The sequence below is a fragment of the Tursiops truncatus genome, chromosome X (genome assembly GCF_011762595.2).
Source record: "Tursiops truncatus isolate mTurTru1 chromosome X, mTurTru1.mat.Y, whole genome shotgun sequence".
NCBI classification, from domain to species: domain Eukaryota; kingdom Metazoa; phylum Chordata; class Mammalia; order Artiodactyla; family Delphinidae; genus Tursiops; species Tursiops truncatus.
This window is the reverse complement of record NC_047055.1, coordinates 18157099-18178965: the sequence shown is the minus strand read 5'-3', so window position 1 is coordinate 18178965 and position 21867 is coordinate 18157099. Positions and strand designations below refer to the sequence as shown.

General features: G+C 40.0%; 1 protein-coding gene across 3 annotated transcripts in view; it reads left to right on the top strand.

Moving 5' to 3' along the window:
* Nucleotides 1–839: 839 nt before the first annotated feature.
* Nucleotides 840–21867, top strand: part of STK26 (serine/threonine kinase 26) — a 65087-nt gene continuing 44059 nt past the window's right edge. Inside the window, exons 1-2 of one of the 3 annotated variants that reach the window (XM_019919043.3) lie at nt 840–1036; nt 1139–1289. In XM_019919043.3, the coding sequence (XP_019774602.1) occupies nt 1248–1289 (42 nt within the window). In that variant the 5' untranslated portion in view covers nt 840–1036; nt 1139–1247. The remainder of the gene's footprint in view (nt 1037–1138; nt 1290–21867) is intronic. The other 2 variants (XM_019919042.3, XM_073799324.1) reach the window with 2 other exon arrangements.

Genomic DNA, 21867 nt, shown 5'->3' with positions numbered 1-21867 from the left:
AAGGTTCCTTCATAATGAGATGACCATAATTGCTATTATTATTATAGCGGTTGTTATTGTTAGGTTATTCTTAAAAGAGCCTGTCTCCCTGCTGGAGTGAAACTTCAAATGGGGTGGAGGCAGGGAGTTGCTAAAACCACTGCTGTGTATGCTGAGTTCAATAATACGCCCATCTAATGACCCAATCTCATTTCCCATGCCTCTATTTCCTCATTAATTTTTCTGCCGATGTACCATCTGTTTTCCAACTTCCCTCTCTCTTACATGTGCAGAACTTGTGATGAAGAGAAGCCCCAGTCTGGTCGCCCTCACCAAACCCCCCAACTGACAGCCCAAGAGATAGGTAGGGGTAGCCTCAGTTCTAAGTCACCTGAAGCCTGTCTGGGGGCGGGGAATCCGGAAAGAGGAGAGTGGTCACGGACCCGCCCAGTGGCCCGGCCCGAAGCTGGGGAAAGAGCAGGGGTCCACCGACTCGGCGGCTCTCTGCGTCCCCGCCCTCGACCAGATCGGGGAGTCAAGAAGGACTTCCAACACCCGCCAAGTTTCAACTCAAGACTTCTGCGAGGCCGCGTGTGCCCGAGCCCTTGCACGCCTGCCTGCAACGTGGCCGCGTCCGGGACGCCCTCGGACCCCGAGGGTCACCCGAACTCTTCCCTTCTCTCTCCAGGCCGAGCCGTGTTCCAGGCCCCCCTGGCCGCGGGTTCTCCTCTCCGTGGGCCGGGAAAGCCTCCCTCCTCTCGGGCTCCAACCACCCCAGCCGAGCCCCTTCCCTGCGCGGAGCCTTAGCTCTCCTGACACCGCCCGGCTGCAGGGCGGAGGCAGGGCCAGCGGCGGAACCGCCCCCAACCGCCTCCCCGGCCCGGCGAGCAGGCGGGTGGCTGGGGTGCCTCCACCTCCTCTTCCTAAAGCGGCAAGGAGCAGACGAGCGGCATCACTCGAGCCCAGGTCCCGGCCACCGCCACACACGGTGCCCAGCGTTCAGTAGGGGGAGCAGCAGCTGAGGCGGCTGCCACAGCGGCGGGCCGGCGCCAGAAAGGTAGACTGAGTCTCGGGGAGCAGCGCCGCGGACCGCCCACCTCCCGTCCCCGGGCCGCGCGCGCCACCCGCCCCGTAACCCCACTCGTATGTGTCCTTCCAGGCCCCGGTCGAAAAGCCTGGGAGGGCCGCCGACCTACCCCCGGAGGAGGAGCCAGTCGGAGCCCAAGGCGCCACCGCCGCCGAAGCCGCGCGGAGCTGCTTTCGCCTTCATGGCCCACTCACCGGTGGCGGTCCAAGTGCCCGGGATGCAGGTGAGGACGCCCGGGCCTCCCCCGCCGTCCACGTGACTGCCCGGGAGCCGGGGGCGCGCTCCGCGCTGGGCACGGGCGACGAGAGGCGGCCCAGGGCTTCCCCGAAGCCGGGCCGGGCGCTCCGGCCAGGTGACCCGGGAAGAGCGTTCTCAGTGTTTCCCGGCGTGTAAGCTAGGTGGTGCACTGCGCCGGCCGGGCGCGGAGGGACTGGGGGCGCGGCGAGGTGGGGATGCTGGGGGGCGAGGGGGGGTGCACAAAATAGCCCGGAGCGAGACACCTGCGCCGGCTGAGCGTGGTGCGGTTGGGGGTTGGAGGTGGGAGCACTTAACTTGGGAGAGATGGAGGTGTCTCGGAAATCGTGGGGTAAAACGCAAGTGGTGCTCCCCCCTCTCACACACACAGACACACACACACACACACACACACACACACACACACACACACACACGACACAAGTTGGGGCGGAGCAAGGCAACGGGGTGTCGGTGGTGGCGGCTTTGAATTGGGCTCTTCCTGTATGCGTAGAGCAAAGAGCGAGGTGACTTCTTTTCCCCTTTTGGTGCTGCTGCTTCAGGGCCAAGTTGTATCTCGCTCCCCCAACCTGGTCCAGCCCATAGGGTGGCGTGAGAAATGCAGGGTCCTAAGTTAGAGTAGCGGAGGTGATGACTCCCCCGCCCCGCCCCCTGCCTTTCCCACAGGAGGTCTGTTGCAATGCGGTTAAAGGAAGCTTTTTGTCCTGAACAAGGGACTACTTGCCTGGGACCCAACTTTTTACTCGACATCTTCCCAGCTCTCTCCCATTATATTTTCATTTTATTGAAGAAGAAATAAGCTATGGCCACACACTTTTTATGCTGTTATGTTTTTAAATCGGTGCATTTCAAGCTATCTACTAAATGTTATCCAAGTTTACTGACTTTTAAGCGTTCACATTTTATTTTTTTTCCTTTGCTAGACAGCCTAAACAACCTATTTATGAATAGGTCAGAGACTAGAAACACTTAAGCCTCATTACCTTCTAAAAATGTGAAAGCAAACTTTTTCTACGTTCAGAAAAAATGTTTAGAGTAGTAAACAGCTTATGTTTCTAGTAGAAATCAAAGTGCTATGGATTGGGGCCTCAGTTTACTAATTAATTAATGGAATTCATTTTTTTAAAAAAGCAGTTGGTTACATTTGATGCATGGTCACACAAAAAAGGGGACTTTTAAAATACTTTCCCCCAAAAGGACCGTTTGTGTCGGACATATATCTGACCTAGGACGCCTGTGTCTCCTAAGCACCAGGCCTTTTAGCTAAATATAGGGCAAGTCTGGGTTGAGTCCCAGGAAGTCGCTGTGTAGTTAATAAAAAAGAAAGGAAGAAAAAGGGAAATGAGAAATATTAGGGCCTTTTTATAGGTTGATCCATTCAAGCTTTACAAAATGCCTCAAACTTCCTTCTTCTCACGCCACCCCCCTCCTTCCCTCCCTCTTTCCCCCAGCCACTGCCCCTCACCCCATTCATTCAGTTCTGCCTTTGATTATATCAAGAGAATTAGTAATTTGCATTACTAACTACAGTTTTGCTCTGTCTGATGTGGAAGAAAGTGCGAAATTTTTCCCACCGTGCTCTCCTTTCCATTCTGTGAAGAGTAGAACGTTACGGATGTGTAGTTTGTCTCTGAGGGTCTCGGTACTTCTCTCTCCATTGTGTGCACGCGCTGCCTGCGTGCGTGCGTCAGCAGATTGAGTGCCTCCCGTTCATCAAGTTTGTGATTCTGGGGAACTCTGTGTGCTGAGGAGAAAATGGTTTCTGGTCTTTATTTCATTTGTCTTGACTTTATTTGATTTATATGGTTTCTGGTCCTTATTTGATTTGTCTTTATTTGATTTATATGGTGTAGGAACTGCTTGCTGTTCAGTATTTATTATGGCTCCCTGCTTTGTTTCATTATCTGAGTTCCCTATCTCTTGAATTTTAAAATCTTAATTAAGGTGGTTTAGAATGTGAATCACATATTTTGAAAGATAAATTCTGCTTTTCACTTTATGTCTGCCCAAAGTTGTGATTACTTTGTCTACCCTGATTTGGGGAGGGCAATCATCTCAATATTAGAAAAGAGGAGAGGAATATTTATTTGTCATTTTCTCTGTCTGAATGAAATGGTAAATTCTTAACTTCTTATTTCCATTTTCTTTGTATATGTGGTTCTTATGCATTTGGTGCAACACAAAAGTTTTCCACTTTTAAAATTGTGGAGTATCCTAAAAATAAATTTGATGGCATGCAGTGCGACTCTTGAGCCTAGACTACTTTGACTATTCTTTTGTTTAAAAATATTGCAGATGAGATGCAGAAATATATCACGAGCTTGTAGAATTCTCCTCGAGTTTTGTGAAAGAGGGGCAACTTTTAGACCTATAGAGTAGTAAGAAAACGTGAGTTAGCCATGTGTTCTTGAAATTCATGTATAGTATTTCCACAAATCTGGGTGAAGTGGTCGACCGGCCTATAACTTTTTAACAGTTTATTTTAGGGAATTATGAAGATTGATGGAAAAAATGATTTTTCCAGAAATAAAAACAAATTTACTTTATCCACAGTGTTTTTCTCCCCCCTGAGGAGAGACGTGAAGTCGAGCTACCTGTTCTATCACTTAAGACTTCCAGCATTCCTGACTTTCAAACAAAGAAATTTCTGTTGCCACTAGTTTAAAATAGAAAAGAAACTTGGAGTGACGAAAGAAAACCCAGGATTTGGTCCAGTTCAAACCCTTCCTTGTGAATTAGTTATTCAGACTCATATTGTTAATATTTCTTAATATTGTGGTAATGAACTTTTTGCCATATTACACCAAATGTGGAGGGTATGAATTTTTTGGGTACTTAATTTGTGCTTACTTCTCTAGTATATAACTAATTTTCCATACCAGGAGCTAAACTCTTGAAAAATATTTAAAGCACAACTTAAAAAAATAAGCCAATAAACCTGTTTCTTTCCACTCAAATATTTACTCTTTAATGATTTAAAACATGTTTTTTCTTTGAAGTTCTCAGTTGTAAATCATACTTAAGTTTAAGATATTTCCCCTTAGAACCTGCATTAGTATTTATGAAGACAAGTGTTCTAAATTGGGTGTTAAATCTTTCATAAAATGTGGGTGGGAGAATAAGGTTAAATGTTGAATTAGAGTACTAAGTATTATTATGTTATGCTTTGTGTTATGCCTTTTGTGAAAGAATTTTTTAAACTTCCTGCTAAAGAATTTAAACATTAGTCTTCATGTATCTTTAAATATGATCAGGGTGGTACAGTTTGTAAATGGTTGTTATTTGAGATGTGATATGGAAATGAAGTTTAAGGATTAATGAACACTTTATTGGAGACTTTTATCTAAGAGTTGGAAAACATTGCCTTGCATTGGTGAACCTAGTTACTGGGTTCTGGGAAGGATACAGAAGTATACTACATGATGTCTGCCCTTAAAGATCTTAAAATGTTGTTGGGGAGATAAATCTAGCACATGAAATATCAAATAATGCAAAATCTGTGATACTTACTCTATAATAGAAGTTGCTGACTGGAAGAGTTGAAGGCTTGCCCCCAAAGGATTTTTAGGATCCATATTGGGGAGGGCATTTCCAAGCAGGGAAATACCCTGAGCAAGTGTGTGCACGCACACGATCTTTGAGCGTCGGATAAAATCACTTGACCTATGATGAAGAATTACACTAGAGAAATAATAGGGGGTAAGATTGGAAAACTTGACTGCGTCCAGATTATGGTGGTTCTTGAATGCTAGGGAAGGGTTTTGGCCTTCAGACTAGCCACTAAACATTTCTAAGTAAGGGAGGCTCAACAAACAAAGTTGTATATAGGAAGAGAAATCTTAAGATTGGTTGAATGGATGAGCTGGAGGATTGAGAGACTTGAGGCAGTTTGATCTACTGAGACTATTTCAACAAGGTATTCATATCTGTACAGATGTAATGGACCTTGCATTGACTGATTGCCTTCCCTATGCTTAGTACTATGAGGTAGAAAATATAATTACCAGACTTGTAATTAGCTAGTTACAGGAGGAAGAATCGAAGCCTTTGTGATGTTGAATATGGGCAACTGGGACAATTATGGTACATCCAAAAGAAATCGGAAAGTCAGGGAGAAGAGCCAGATCCAGTAGAACATTAATGATTTCTGTTCTAGGCTTGTGAAGTTCGAGGTAACAGTGGGATGACAAAATAAAAATGTAGAGCTGTATGTCTGTTATCTTGATTGTGGTGATGGTTTCAAAGGTGTATACATATGTCCAAACCCATCAAATCGTATACATTAAATATGTACAATTTTTTTTGTATCTCAACATGCCTCAGGAAAGCTGTTTTTAAAAATGTCCAGCGAATACTTGAAGATATAGATCTGGAGCTCTGGTCATTCATCAGACATTTACTGAGCATTTACTATATGCCAGTTTCTTTACTTGAAACTGAAGGGTGGGAGCCACCAAGGAGGGAAAGGTCATAATGCCAGAGAGCATGTGGAAGTGAGGGCCCTTGTGAGGCAGGAAGCATAGGTGGAGGGTTGGCTTGTAAGAAAAGGAAGGGTGACTTAAGATGCATGGTGGGGGGCTTCCCTGGTGGCGCAGTGGTTGAGAGCCCGCCTGCCGATGCAGGGGACATGGGTTCATGCCCCGGTCCGGGAAGATCCCACATGCCGCGGAGCGGCTGGGCCCGTGAGCCATGGCCGCTGAGCCTGCGCATCCAGAGCAACGGGAGAGGCCACAACAGTGAGATGCCCGCGTACCGCAAAAAAAAAAAAAAAAAAAAGCATGGAGGGATGAGAAAATGTGTCAGGATCGGGAAGGAGTTAACTGGGGTGGGGGGCTTCTTAATTTAACTCTCATCATGAAACCTAAATTGGAGAAAGAATTCAGTTTGGTGTCAGAATCTAGTATGTAGGCTTCTTACCTTCCTTCCACCTTCTGAAAGGACTGATCACCTTTGCAATTTGAGGTGGAAAGAGGTAGAGAGCAATGCTTGCACTCATAGATAAATCCAAACCATTGTCCTCGTTGGTGGGAAGCATATTCAGAGATGTTGAATATGCTAATGATAGTGGCAGAAGAGCAGCTGAGACAGAATAATCAAAGACAACTGTGAGCTGGGAGAGTTGGAGGTAGTTGCAGGGTATGGGGTAAGCAGGCTGGGGGCTGAACGGAGAGTAAACAGGAATTGGGCATGGTAGGACATGTGCCTTGAACACTCATGAGGGTCTAAAAATGGCACATGAGGACAAATGTCCATCATGTACCTCCCTTGCTTGAGTTATAGAAAATGAGAGAATATAATTTAGCTGGTACCTAGGAACCATTGAACATTGTGATACTGTGTTTTTTTATTCTGCCTTTCATTTATTCAGTGACCTTGAGCAAATCATCTACAAAATGGGGAATAATAAAAGCTGCATTTCCTTTGCCTCAGTGAGTGCTATTAGGATGAATTAGCTATCATCTGTGGAGTATATTTTGAACTCCTTCATCAAAGGTGTTATGATGTATGTGGGCAGTTCATCCTACAGAACAATGCTAGGCTAATCACATGAAAACACTGTCATTATCCCCTCTCACTCCTGCTTGACAACCCATGTTTTTCTATTGAAATCCAGTCTCCCCACCCCCCCAAAACACCCACACACATACCACCACCACCAGACCCAAAGTCTCCTGCTCAGCTTTCCAGACTTTCTGTTATCTGGCTCCTTTCTACAGATCTGTACTTAGTTATTTCTACTCCCCAACAAGAAATCCCTTTTGTTCTACCATGCCAGTTGCAATTCAGCAATCACTGACTGGCCAAATGCTACCTGATTTTCAAGGTCTCCATCTTGCTTTCCCCATGAACTTTCTCTGAATGTTCCAGGCTACAGAAATCACTCCCATTTCCAAGCACCTGTTATATCCCTTGTCAGTAGCAGACAGTCCAGTCCTTGATTTATATACTGCCTTAGATTTTCCCTAATTATATATGTTATACTTGTCTCCCAAACTAGGTTGTAAATTTCTTGAAAGCAGGGACCATGTATCTTACTTTTATTTATACCGTTAGGTATGAATTATATGTAAAAGTGTAGGCTAGTGAGTGCAGTACATATAGACTAGACTTTTCTGACTTTTTTCCATTCTGTTTCTGTAAATATATTGTGTAATGCTTGAATTCTTCTAGCTCATGAAGGCTAATTTATGTGTGTACAATGTAGACATTTTATACTTAGTAAAATGATTTTAATATATTACATGTAATAGGTCTAACAAAATATACTTGTAACTAATCAGCTGTCCACACACTGAAGCTCTCATTCTCATCTTGCAAGACCTTTGAGAGAAAAAGGAGCCCTCATTGCTTTCCTAGTAACTAGGGCTGATTTCAGAAAAATTTATGACTTTGGGAGAAATAACCTCTTGTTCCTTCCCTTTGTTCCCCCGTCCCCCAAATATACAAACAAATAAATAAAAGAAACTTCTTTACTTCTCTGTCCCAGCCGTCACATTAGAAAGAATCTGATACATTTCACTGATATTAAGGTGTTTTTGATTAATGGCTCACTATGTGACCTCTCCCATGGATGTTCACATGTTACAGGAAGTAATGCCTTTTAAAAAGAAATATAATAGTAGAATTTCAAACTGCTTGGTGATAATTTTTGAATGAATTGTATCTTTTGAAAGAGTCGTGGTTTTACTCATTTGTTGCTAGAAAGCAGAGTTAGGAGAACAAAAACTAACACTATTATTAGGTGTGATGCAACAAACTCCTTTTCATTTCTTGCAGTTAAGACCCAAAGAATTTCTACCACAGGTACATATAAAACAATGTCTCTGGAGGAATGCCATGAGGTAACTCATTTTTAAAAGAACAAAAATCAATAAAATATGCACAGCTAAAATTGTCATTCCATCTTATGTACATTTCTCATTTGGTCATCTGCCACTTTAGACCAAGGTGTTATATGGTAGGGACCACAGAAAGCAAACATTTAAATAAGATATTAACTAATTCCTCTCAACAATCCTATGAAATAGGAAGAGTTCTCCAATAGGAAAATGACTTCAAATTTATATTTGAAAACAGAAGAGCATATTGCTGGCCAACTCTACCCATCATCCTCTTTGTTGTCCCTCCCCCAAATCCCATATATTTCAAGCAGATCTTCTGAAATGCACATTCAAAGAAACCAGGAAACCTAGTGCAGAGCAGATCCCATCCTTCTCCTCTATTCCTGCTTGTCTCTCCCCATTACCTCTCACCAGCATTTACCTTACTGGGGTTAGAGCTATACTCTCCCTCAGCCTTTTCTGGACTTGTTCCAGCATACTTCTGACCGCAGCCCGCTGGCCTTTCTTTTCCTTCGTTTATCATACGATCATGGATTAGAATGATTCGTGTCCTAAAATATTGGATTAGCCGTTGGTATGACAGCTTTGGATATTCTAGCAAAATATGAACAAAATTGTGGTTCATACTTCCTGGGGACTAGAGTAAACAAAACTATAGACAGCTTAGGTGTAAGAGTTAAAAATATTCTAATTATCTTTTTAAAAATGTCCACTCTCCTCCTTTTTGATCAAGTACCTTCAAGAATGTGCTGCTGAGGAAATCCAAGGCATTGTGTTTTTATCTTTTTCTCGTGAAAAATGTTTACAGATAAAAACTTCTCAACCTTTCTTTAAGATCCTTGTAACAGAGATCGTGTGTTCGTAGTGGTATTTTTTCCCCTCTTCCCCTTTCACCTGTTTTATAAAAAAGTGAGGAAAAGAAATCTGTAAAACCCTATCAATTTAAAATGTAAAGGACTGAAAAAAGTAGGGTTCAAATCAACTATCATTGAATTTTTCAATTTGTTTATTACAGAACAATAGAGTGTCTAGCTGAAGAATAACAGTTGCTTTGGATTATAGAAATAGCTTCCCAGTATCAACTTAATGAAGTTTTTACTGGATTTGAAATCCATACCATACTAGATATGTTAGGGAATTTCTAAGCACACTAGTGAATTACTCTACCAGATTTCAATAGTGCCTAGTAACACAATCCTAGGAGTGAATTTTTGGCAGGTGGAGTAAAGACTTCAAGGACATTTAGACGCATCCAGATTTTTCTTTGAAAATGCATTTTTGAGTTGCTCTGTTAGTGCCTTTTCATCCCCCTCCCCCGGCTTTCCATTAAGCCATTGGCTTTGGGACATATCACTTTACAGTATGTTATATTAAGCTAGGATTTAACTGCTTGCTGCAGTATAGTATAAATAACATAGCAGTGGGTGATGGGGAAGGGATGGGCAACATAGATAATCAAGTGGGGCATAAGTTGTTATTAATGCAAGAAAATTTGGGGCAGCTGAGCCAGTAGAAACCATAAAGTCATAATTTCTTCCCAGAGCTAGGTTCATCATTATTGTTGCCCCCTAGAGCTGGGAAAGTTTCTGGCCTCCCTGGTCTCAATTTCCTGCTGCCTGCCTTAACTTTAAGTAGAAGCATAAAAGAAACCAATCAGCAAAGCATGCACACATGCTACTAAGTATAGGGATAGAAAATAGAACTTTGACCTCTTGTGGTTAAGGAGACTACAGTCAGTGTGTCTAGCAGCCTCAGGGAAAGAAGCATATTTCAAATGTATGCTTTTTAAGTGCTACCAACCCCATGGGAAGAACAGTTAGCAAGCTCATTAATTAGGGTCCTGTTTGCTTCTCTAGTTTTATTTCAAATCCTTTGTTTGAACTTTGCTCTGAGCCTTCCTATGTGCCTGTCAGTTAATGGTAATATATTAGACTTTCCCAAGTTGGACGCTGGTGATCCAGGTTTAATGTCTTTACACGCTTAGTCTTCATGAAACAGCTAAGTGTGATTTAAGCTAGAAAATTATTAGCAGCAACGTTTGGAAGACCCACATTGTGTAGGACATAGTGCTTGATACCTGTCTTTGAGATACAAAAAGCAGAAAGGAGTCCCTGACCTCAAGAAGTTTATACTGAAACTGAAGAGATTAGACATCTACACATTTAGGCATCTAACAATGCAGAGCAATAGTAATGAATCCCAAATGTGATAGAAACTGACATAGCAGCATTCCAAGGAACATCAGACTAAGGAAGGGAATTATCATTTATAGAATGCCTTTATGCTAGGCACTTGTGCTTTTGTCACTGCACTACCTTGCTTCTAGGCAGGACATCCCTGAACAGACCCTTAAAGGAGAGTGGGAGACAGGCAGGAGAAAAGGCATAAAGGGACACACACAAGGTTCCTTCCATAACAGAGGTGTGAGGTAGGTGCTTGTTGCCATGAACTACGTTAGGACCAAATTATGAAAGGCCTTGAATGCCAGACTGAGACAGTTATTTTTAACTCAGTCTACAGCAAGTTGTTGTTGTTGTTTTTGTTGTTGTTTTTTAATCAAGAAAGTGAACTGATGAAAGCAATGGCTCGTTGTCTGTTTTTGGAAGATTACATTAGGCTTCCAACCTAACAGGCTGGGTTGGAGAGGGAAAGGCTAGATATAATAAGTGGATGTTGTAATAGCCCAGGCTTTAGCTGTTAAGGGTGTGATCTAGGGCAGTGATGGTCAAGCTTGAGCATGTATCAGAACCACCTGGAGGGTTTGTTAAAACACAGATTGCCAGGCCTCACCTCCAGAGTTTCTTGTTTTCTTTTCCTTTTTTTTTAAACATCTTTATTGTAGTATAATTGCTTCACAATGTTGTGTCAGTTTCTGCTGTATAACAAAGTGAATCAGCTATATGTATACATATATCCCCATATCTCCTCCCTCTTGCGTCTCCCTCCCACCCTCCCTATCCCACCCCCCTAGTTGGTCACAAAGCACCGAGCAGATCTCCCTGTGCTGTGCAGCTGCTTCCCACTAACTGTCTATTCTACATTTGGTAGTGTATATATGTCCATGCCACTCTCTCACTTCGTCCCATCTAACCCTTCCCCCTCCCCATGTCCTCAAGTCCATTCTCTACGTCTGCATCTTTATTCCTGTCCTGCCTCTAGGTTCATCAGAACCTTTTTTTTCTTTTAGATTTCATGTATATGTGTTAGCGTAGGGTATTTGTTTTTCTCTTTCTGACTTACTTCACTCTGTATGACAGACTCTAGGTCCATCCATCTTACTACAAATAACTCAGTTTCGTTTCTTTTTATGGCTGAGTAATATTCCATTGTATATATGTGCCACATCTTCTTTATCCATTCATCTGTCGATGGACATTTAGGTTGCCTCCAGAGTTTCTGATTCAAGTAGGTCTGCAGTGTCCGTGAATTTGCCTTTCTAATGAGTTCCCAGCTGCTCCGTTGGTCTGGGGACCACTCTGAGCACCATGTAAGGAAGACTTGACAGACCTTGGTGACTAATTGGATATGGGAAGGGCAAAAACATGATGGGAGAGTAAAGACTCAAAGATATTGTCGAGTTTGGGAGAAAATGGGTTATTTTTAAAACCTGAATTTGAAGCACTGGCCACACAACCAAGCAGAAGCAATTAGTAACAGGTTTGTTCAGCAGTGAAGATGGAGATGGGAGGTCCTACATGGAGAGACATAGTAGATGAAATTGTGAGAAATCAAAATAACATGATTTTCAATCGTCCTTCCAAGAAGCTGAACTCAATTTTGTATTAAGTTTTGTAGCTTCCAAAATCTCGCCGTCACCCACTTCTGTGCTCCTTGATCCAGGTACGTTTGACAGCTCAGTAAATGCTCTTCAAATGCAAACACTTTTATTAAGAACATGAAATCTATTTATGCTTATGCTTGTGAAAATGCAGTTTGGCTAAAGTGAAATAAAATGCCAATTTCCTAAATGCCAGTAAGTGGCACCATTTACCCCAAAGATAGACATTTTAAAGACTTTTTCCAATTTTGATACATCTCATCAATTCTGTTGTACAGAATCCCTTTCCCTCACTCTGTATTCCCCCCCCCAACAAAACCCGGATGTAATAACTCTGAGCTACTGTTATGTCAAAAATACCCATTCAAAGTTATCATATTCCAAAGCCACCTTGTGTTTACATATGGAAATTCTTGGAGGGGAGAGGAAGTTACTTCTGAATCATTAAGGAAATATCAAACCACTTCCTAAATGGCCTTTCTGACTCCAGCTTCTGCTCTCTAAAATATTCTCTATACCTGTCAGATTAATGTATTGCCATTTGCCAACAGGTGCCATGTAGGAAAGCTCAGAGCTCAGTTTAAACAAAGGATTAGAACTGAAAATAAGAGAAGCAAATGGGCCTACTTAATGAGTTTGCCAACACCAAACAATGTGAGCAAACTTGATTCCCCACTTCATTCACCAGTCTTGGACCTAAGTCACTTTTCAATTTCTAAAATGAACACACAGCTAACAAAACCGAAATTATCCTTCAGAATCGAAGATGTGCCACCAGTGAGGATGTTCAAAAACATGTGTAGAAATGTACCTCTAAACACATTTTAGGTGATGTTTAATTACCATTAAAATAAGTTCCTTGAGTACCTAGGGGACTTTCTCCCCCTTTAGGCAATACAACTTGTTTGGGTGTAAAATTCTGATATGTTTACCTTATACCTCTCACCTCTTTTGGGGTAGCTATCTCTTTTCCAGGATACTTAGTTACTTTCGTGACCCATTTTTCATTATTTTGGACGGTAAATTAAGTTTTCATTGGGGAAAATTGATGGGGGCTGTGTGTATATGCACATGAAATGTATATTGTACATGAAGTGTATTTTGTGTTTGAAAACACTTTTGATCTATTCAAGAAAATGAGGCTCAACATTGGCCAGTAGAGTTTTTAGTCAGCTGTACCAAATTTAGACATAACTATTTTAAAAAGTAGAAAAGTGCATTGTCAAAATAAAAATGGGTAAAAGATAGGATGGTCACTAAGTTCAAGAAGCAGAAAATGATGATTTGGTAATGTCATTTAAGAAGGTCTGACCCCAATAAAGATGTTAAAAAAAAAAAAGAAGGTCTGCATATAAAAGGAATTCAGTAAAATTGATGTAAAAATTATGTACTCAGTAAAAATTATGGTATCCATGGATTTGCTAAATATTTTTATTATATAGAGTTCTTTACCACCTTTAGAAAGATTTATAAAAATCTTTAAATATGTATTTATAAAAGGTAAATACATATGCATATATGTACCTATGACTAAATACATAACAGTGTTATGAGGATTTTACACGTTGCAGTTTTATCATCACTAGTTCCTTTTTCTGTCTTTAATATTTAAACTATTACTATCCTTAAAGAAATTGGACTCACAGCAGTCTATTCCATACAGGAAACAGGTCATGGAAAACAACTTTTAATGAAATTCAGTACCAGTGTTAAGCTGTTTTAGTGAATTAGAATTGGATTGAACATTACGTAGGATTATATTTATCAAGATTCTCAATTCTCTGCTTAATTTCTCCCGTAGAATAGTCTTACAGAGAATCATTGCATCAAAGGAACTGCTTTTGATAGATATAAATCTGTTTACCTATTAGTAAAATCAGAGGCATGTGAGTAGTATACAAATGACTTCTGGTTAACAGAAACTTGTGATCATTGTCTAAGCTCTTATTTTGAAGCTAAAATTGTTATAGGTACTTTACACTAGATTCTAAGGTGATAGGGAATGGAGGGGGTTAGGGCATTGGATTCTGTTTTAGTGGCAAACAAAATCTCATACAGGAGAGCTGCTTTTTTTTTTTAACTATTTATCTCTTCATGAAAAATGGTGACTGTCACTGAAAGATCTTTTTTTTACTCTGTCACAGGCTTCCCAAAGGGCACATAAAATGAAAACGTGGGATTTAACTAGTTAAATAGTGAATCAGGTTTTAGCATAGGTGACACCTCCATCGTCATCTTTTCGGACTGTGATTTCTGGTAATAGCAAGTGAAAAAAAACTATCACCGCTGTTGCTATGGCTCTTCTATGTGCTGAGGTTCAGGCATCGTTTTGGAGGCTGCAGTGTAAACCGTGCTTTGGGAAGGTAGAATTTCATAATACCAGAGGATTTCTGCTGCTCATGAGCAGACAGAAAATGTAGGTGAGGGAAAAGGTGTTGGACACTGGAAGAAGAGAAAGACAGTATTTCCTAGGAAGGGAAAAAGTAGTCTTTTGCTTTAAAGATTGAGAATTCTCTCTATATTTTTTAGAATGGGAAATTTCTCTACTTTCTGCAGAGAGGAGAAAAAGCTAACAGAAAAGGAAATTGGGGAGGTAATAGTAATTCATTTCTTTCTTGTTGCTTATGACTTCTGTGATAAAAGTTACATTTACGTAATCGACTTGTTATGGCAAGAAAATGTAAAGAGTCTTTTGTGGTTGGGAGAAAGCTTGTGAAAGATCAGGGGGAAGAGCTGACATCATAGGGATGGTGATTTCAGCTGCTTTTCTGTTTACGATGTGCAATTTTGGTGGCGTGTGTACTGCACCAATAAATTGTTTCTAGACACTTGGAGTCATTTTGGGTGGCCTTTTTTTCCCTCTGTAGGCAAAATGAATACTTTTCATTAACAAGGAAGAGTGCCAGATTATCACTGGATTATATCTGACTAATTTGGACTGTTGTTTGGGGATGGGGAAGGGGAGGCTAAAGAGAAGAAATCTTTCTTCCAAATGACTGGAATTAATATGATTGTTACTTTTCCAGTAGGTTCTGGCCTTAAAATTCTCCCTCAGGGAATGATTAAAACAGTTTTTTGGAGCATTTCAAGGCTGTGTAGCATCTCAGATTTACTTTTAAATAAGTTTGCTTAATCACTTTTTAGCACCACTTGATTTATGTCTTGGCTGGGAGAAGAATTCTAGAGAAGTTTGTAGTCCAATTACTTTTTTCTAAGAAGACTTATGGATACCAAATACTATATTATTCTATTGTTGGCTTTTAACTTTCCAATAGTTTAAAAGGTATAAATGTCTTCATACTTGGAAAAAACCAACAACAACATTGTATTTTGCCCAGGGATTGCAGCCCCCTTCCCACTTTCCAGGATAGAGACAGCTTTCTCCCATTGTCCATCCACGTGCCTGGGTTTTTGGGGAGAGTCAATCTGTATAACCCAAAGCAATTTAATTTGATTACTCTTGTGTGTTATTCTTTAATGGCAGTGTGTCGTGCAGTCATAGTGTAAGTATGATCCTGATTGAAAGATAAAGCACGGTTTTAGATGATTTTTTAAAAACCCTTTTAACTCAAAAGATGATCCATATATTGTAAAAGAATATTCTTATTTAATATGGCCGAGTGATTCCAAAGTTTGAGAATTTAATTCTTTTTTCCTAGTAGGACACTAAATTGTCTTCTCCTAATTACTAGAATGAAGAATGTAGTGTATTCTCTTCCTTTATACTGTGAAATAATGCCTGCACACATCTCCTCAAATGTAAAACTGTGAGCTTTGGGGATTCTGCTCAGGAGTCTGGACCTAGGCTATTATTTATAAAAGATAAGAGATCATGTATTCATTCCAAGCAAATTTTGAATTGGATGTAATTAATTTTCTCCTGAGGCAATTAATGTGTAATTACTTTTCTACTATGTGTAATTAATTTTCTACTAAGAGGTAGTAAGGCTGTAATGTTTGGCTTATGTTTTGTACAAAAGGAAGTTTCCTTGAAATTTTGCATTTTCCCCTCTCCCTTGTAAATATTTTTGAATGCCTGTATTTTTAAAAAATAATAATGATCACCTTCTTCCAGTAGTGTTTTTGGAGCTTTGTTAATCTAATGCAGCCTTTCTCAATTGCAATTGTCATTCTGCACCACAAAACAGAGACAATGGTATGAGTTAATGTTTTCTCAATTCTCCCAAGAAGGACACAACTAAAACCATTCTAGATGCACTAGAGAGGAGTCTATTTATTACACACAGTAGATTCCTTAGAGCAGCAGTTGGCAAACTATAGCCAAGGGCCAAATCCTGCCTGCAGTCTGTGTGTAACCTGAAAGCTAAAAAGAAATTTTTTTTTTACATTTTAAAGAGTTGTTAAAAAAGAATATATGACAGAGACCAGAGACTGTACCTGGCCCACAAAGCCTTTAAGACATTGACTGCGTGGCCCTTTACAGAAAAAGTTTGCCAAGCCCTGTCTTAGGGCATGGAACCTCATTGAGAATTGCTGATCTAAAAAAAGGAAGCATTATATAGTATTTTCTCTGGGATTAGGGATACAGTAAGATAATAGGAAAGTTTCTCTTTTTGAGGTAACTGACTTGTATATTGGTCCCATTATTGTAATGCTTAATTCAAGGAAAGACTCCAGATCATAGTTAATAGGGAAATACATTTTTATTTGTTTTCTAGACAAAAATTTTAACGGTTGAGTGATATAGAAAGTTCTGTTGGTAACAGAAAATGAATGATAAATTATGTGTATGTATATACAAATATATTTTAATATTTTTCTTAGTTTCTATAGCAAAAAAATAAAAGTGACTGAATTTTGTAGGACTATGAGGGAGGGCATTGATTGCTTTTATCACTATTTTAAATTAAGGAGCTATATCTATTAGAGAAGGAAAGTGAATAGAGAGAATTAGGCGTCAGATATAATCACATTTGTTTCCTCCTTGTACTGAATAAGTGTCTTCACCCTACAATTAGCATCTCAGGTACCTTGTCAGCAGTAAGGAGAATAGTACTTAATCAAAACTGCATTAAAATGATTAGATCATAGCATATGAAGTAATTAGGCTCTACCAAATGCCACTTAACTACTTGATTTAGTGGGAGAGGTGCCATCAGCCATAAAACATATATTGGTCAATCACAAAATTATCAAGGGAGAAAAAGACCAGCAGGCATTATCTGTAATTTGCTGCTGATTTCCTTTATCTCCATATTCAGTTAATCATGAAGTTCTAGCAGTGTTTTTTTCTTGGGAAATGTCAGACATCATCCCTTCTTTTATCATGCCATTCTAGCCTCTGTCACTAAATACACTTGGAAAGCTGTGCTGACAACTTTCCAAGGCAATGTGCAGAAATAATGAAACTACCTGAAACACAGACTTTATTTTTTCACTCATCTGCTAAAAGCTTTCAGTGGCTCCCTACTAACCTGTCAGAAATTCCTAGGATGGATGAGTCAAGTGAGGCTTCTGAGATGGTCAGGAAAGGCATCACTGGATGGCTGAGCTGGCTTTAAGACTGGGTGGGAAGAAGGGAAAGAAAGGAAGGGAATGAAATTAGGCAAGACAAGAAAAGACAAATGGACTTCTAAGGTTGTGTTTTTCAAAATCTTCTGTGGGTCCTTTTGGGGAGGGCCATAAAGATTTGTTTGGTGAATGGTACTTTATCTCTGGTTAGGGCTGTAAAATGATAGGGTACCAGTCAGCTCAAGTTGTAGATCACAGATCTTTTTGGGTAGCATACTGTTCAAAGCATTCTAATTACTTTGAATTGCTCATCAAGATTATTTTCGCTATGGCAGTTCGAAAACTAATTAAGGAACTTTGCCATTTGTCTGCATCCTGAGGTTACTTGTTTGTCATTGCCCCCCCCACCCCATCCCCAGCTAGAAATCACTCATTATAAAATCAAAACCGCCAAGTATTTTATAAAGATCACTTCCAGTTCTAAAATCCTATGGTCCTTTAAAGTTTCTAAACAGATTGTATAGCATATTTTTTGGAGGACAAAATCAGATTTTGTACATGTATTCAAATTTGGTACTGGATGTTGATTATCCTTATTGGAGAATTACAGTTTCGTTAAGTTGATTGCAAAGTGAACAGGACCATCTATTCCAACTACTAAAATATATTACCTTAGCCATGGTTTTATGGAGAATATGTAAGCAGCCTTATGTTTATAATGGTATTTCTTAAAAATTAAAAATTCAACTCATATTAGTAGGTATCTCATAATTTCAGTAGCATTTTCCCCTTTATTTGAAAATTTATTTTTCTAATATTGTGCTTTGGTGACATGAATAGATTTCAGCAATGTCAGCACAGATCAATGGGGATTAAAAACTGATGAATCTGTACCTTTAGGGATAGGGATTAGAACATTCACAAATGCTATTGACGGTGGGGTGTAGGGTAGGATGGAGATGGGTTTGAGAAACTTTAGTTCAGGAAAAGCTGATGAACTCTAGGCAGAGATTAATTTATAATAAAAAGAAGAAGAGTTCTCTAAGCTGAAATTCTATGGGAAACTGGAAATATGGCAATATTTAGGACTTCTTTTTTTCAAATGAACTGGTACCCCCTGTGCAAAGGAAAGGGAATACTGATGATAAAATCCGTATCAGTGAGGATGTTGAAATCCAGACCCTGTTTTGTTAATGTAACAAATTTGTTGATGTGAGCTGATTTCTCATATATGTTGAGTGTATCATGGTGCGGGGCACAGAACTACTTTATGCTCCCTTGTAGTAGTTCTTCTTAGCTTAGGTTTTCAGGTACAACAGTTACACATACACATCCCACTTTACTTCGTTTCTGAGTGCATTCCTATTTATTAATGCACTGCTCCAATTCTTTTAAAGAAGTAGATAGGTCGTAAAAAATAATAAACATTATTCTTTTAGCCATGCACCCATACACACACATAAACACACATTGTGATGATATTTTTCACTTTGGGGAAATGAAAAGTGGGAGATGGATTGTTGAGAAATTAGGGAACATTCTTTCAGAGCATTCTATAATCTCCTCTCTGCTCCATTCTTAGGGCTGGCCAAGATTAAAATTTTTGCTATTGACACATCATGCCATCGGTATCATTTTCTTGGGATCAAAGAATGTTAAAGCCAGCAGGACCCAAGAGATAAATTTCCTTAGTCCTAAGATTCCATTGGGTAACTCCTTGCAAATACTATTTGATTAAATTCATTCAAAGTATAGATTTGATTAAAGAGGGAAATGTTGGAAGGAAATTATACTGCAACCACTTTCTCATGAAGAATGAAAAGGTAAGTCTATGTAAAATTCCACTTTTTCAGTGTTAATTTTCTAAAAGAACTCATGGTGTTAATAATTTAGTGCTGTGCTTACAAGTTTCAAACCTATTGATTTTAATTGGAGTTCCACATCGAGAAGGAAGATAGACAGTGAGCAAATCAATTTTGTTTTAATTCAATGCATTTTAATAAGTGTGTTGAAGATTCATTATAACATTATCCGTGATAGTTTGATATTTGCTATAAGGGGCCTCTGCCTTAGATTCTATCCAGAGGTGTTTATTTCTGAAAGTGCTAGAATGACATCCTTTAATTTTGCCTCTAGTATGGATAGCATAAAATGAGGCTCTCAGTGTCCATCATGTTAAAGTGCCCTGTGTGGGTTTGATTAAATAATGGCCCGTTTTATCATTTATATATTAGCAGAATCTTTGTCTTCCTCTCATTGTATAGCCTTGTCTTCCTTTCCAAATGAGTATTTTATAGTTAGAGCTTGTTATCAATCCCAAGCCATATTTATACAGTATCCTGTCTAGTCAGTAATAATCCCTTTAACTTTAACCTTAATGTTTATGGTTAAACCCGATCCTTGATCGAATTGTGCATTTCTATATGTGTCCAGCCCAACTAAATTAAAAGAAATGTTCGGCAGAGTGATACATAGACTGTAGCTCTTTGAGGCCTCTATCTTTGCATTAATGTATGACATCATGCGAGACTCTCTAGGACATACAGTAGTCATGTGGCTCTGTTTAATAGTGATTACAGATGTGCTTCCAGAATCAGATTTCCATATGCCACTGAGGTGCATCCTTGTGTGTATGGTTCCTACCAACTCTCCTTAGAGTATAGCTCCATATTATTTCAAGAATTGCTGTTTTGCATAAAATAGGTAGCTAGTGGGAAGCAGCCGCATAGCACAGGGAGATCAGCTCGGTGCTTTGTGACCACCTGGATGGGTGGGATAGGGAGGGTGGGAGGGAGGGAGATGCAAGAGGGAGGAGATGTGGGAACATATGTATATGTATAACTGATTCACTTTGTTATAAAGCAGAAACTAACACCCCATTGTAAAGCAATTATACTCCAATAAAGATGTAAAAAAAAAAAAAAAGAATTGCTGTTTTGCAACCCAAAGAGCTCCCCAGTAGAAAGGAAAAAACTCAAAGTTGTCACTTTGGAAAGTTTTTATTATGTCAATCACATGTGAGAGTAGGGATTGACTTAGAATCTCATATCTATTTTAACATCCTTCAGTTTATTGAATGTAATCTTCCTTGTACTGAAAGTCAATTCAAATTGCAAATGGAAGGATAACCTCATGCCAAAGATTTCATCTTAGGAGGGCCCCCAGGTAAGCACCCTAAAAACATTCAAGAGCCACAGTATACGAAGGACTGTACTGGGTGCTGTGAGGGTACCTGGTGCTTAGTGAGATAGAGCCCCAACCTCAATGAGCTTACTCATTAGAAAATAGCAATAGAAAAGTCATGGCAATGAAAGAGAATGCAAAAATAATGAAATGCGTGCTGTAATGGAGGCTCTAGCAAAGGGCTGTGGGAGGGCAGAGGGTGAAACAATTGAATTTGTTTGGGTGATCAGGTTCCCCTGGGGAGTTCGGAAGGTGGTTTTTTGTTTGTTTGTTTTAATTAGAGATGTGGATTTCCAGAGGAGATGTAGGGTGTTGTTGACTGCGAAAATGGCATGGCCTAAAGGCTCAAACATAAGAAAGTAGAATTGTGCCCCAGTGGAACATTGCATTTGTTTGTACGTCTAAGCTACTACTTACTGAAACATTGGGTTTGAGATATGGTAAGATATCCCTGAAATTTTCCCTTTGGTCCTTTAGTTTTGTTGGATGTTCTAGTTCTGTATATGGGTAAATATAACTGCATTCGTTTCTGCATGCCACTTTACTTTCTGAATGAATTTACAATTAAAAGAAGAGGAAGACGAATATAACCTTAGGTCCTGTATGAGCTGAACTCCTGGCTCCCCTTGTCTTCCTTGGAGCAGTCGCTCATGTATAATGGGCCATGGCCAGTGTGAGGGGCCAGAGGTCAGTCTGGATTGTAGTTCACTCTGCTACTCTTTATCCATCCATCCTTGGCTTCTGAGCCTGCTTCATTATAGTATCAGAGAGTTGGAACTTGAATGCAGCCTACTCTAATTCTGAATTTCTTACTGGAACAATGGGATAGTATATACTTTTCATTTGAGCCATTGTATACCACTGTAGAGTTGGCCATGTGGCCAATGCCAGTTCATCCCTTACCTTAATGATTGCTTCAAAACTAGAGTTGGCAACTGCTAGTGATAGAAGGAGGGGAACAAAGGGATTTGGCTTCTAATGCTTCACTAATTCACAGTGTCAGAACAGTAAGGGACTTAACAGTTCCCTGAGCCCACCTCTCTCCCTCATTATACAGATGGTGAAGCCGACATTTAATCGCTGATTTCGTGTAATTTCTGGGATAAGCAAAATTATGCCAATTTTGCCTGACCTTTCTGCTGTTTACCTCTGTAATACTTATAAGAAACCAGATCTACTTTTTTCCTTTGGAATGGCTGTGAGGTCAGAGAGAAATGAGCTAAATGATGCAATGGAATCTGCGTCCAGCATTTATTTTGATGATAGCCTTG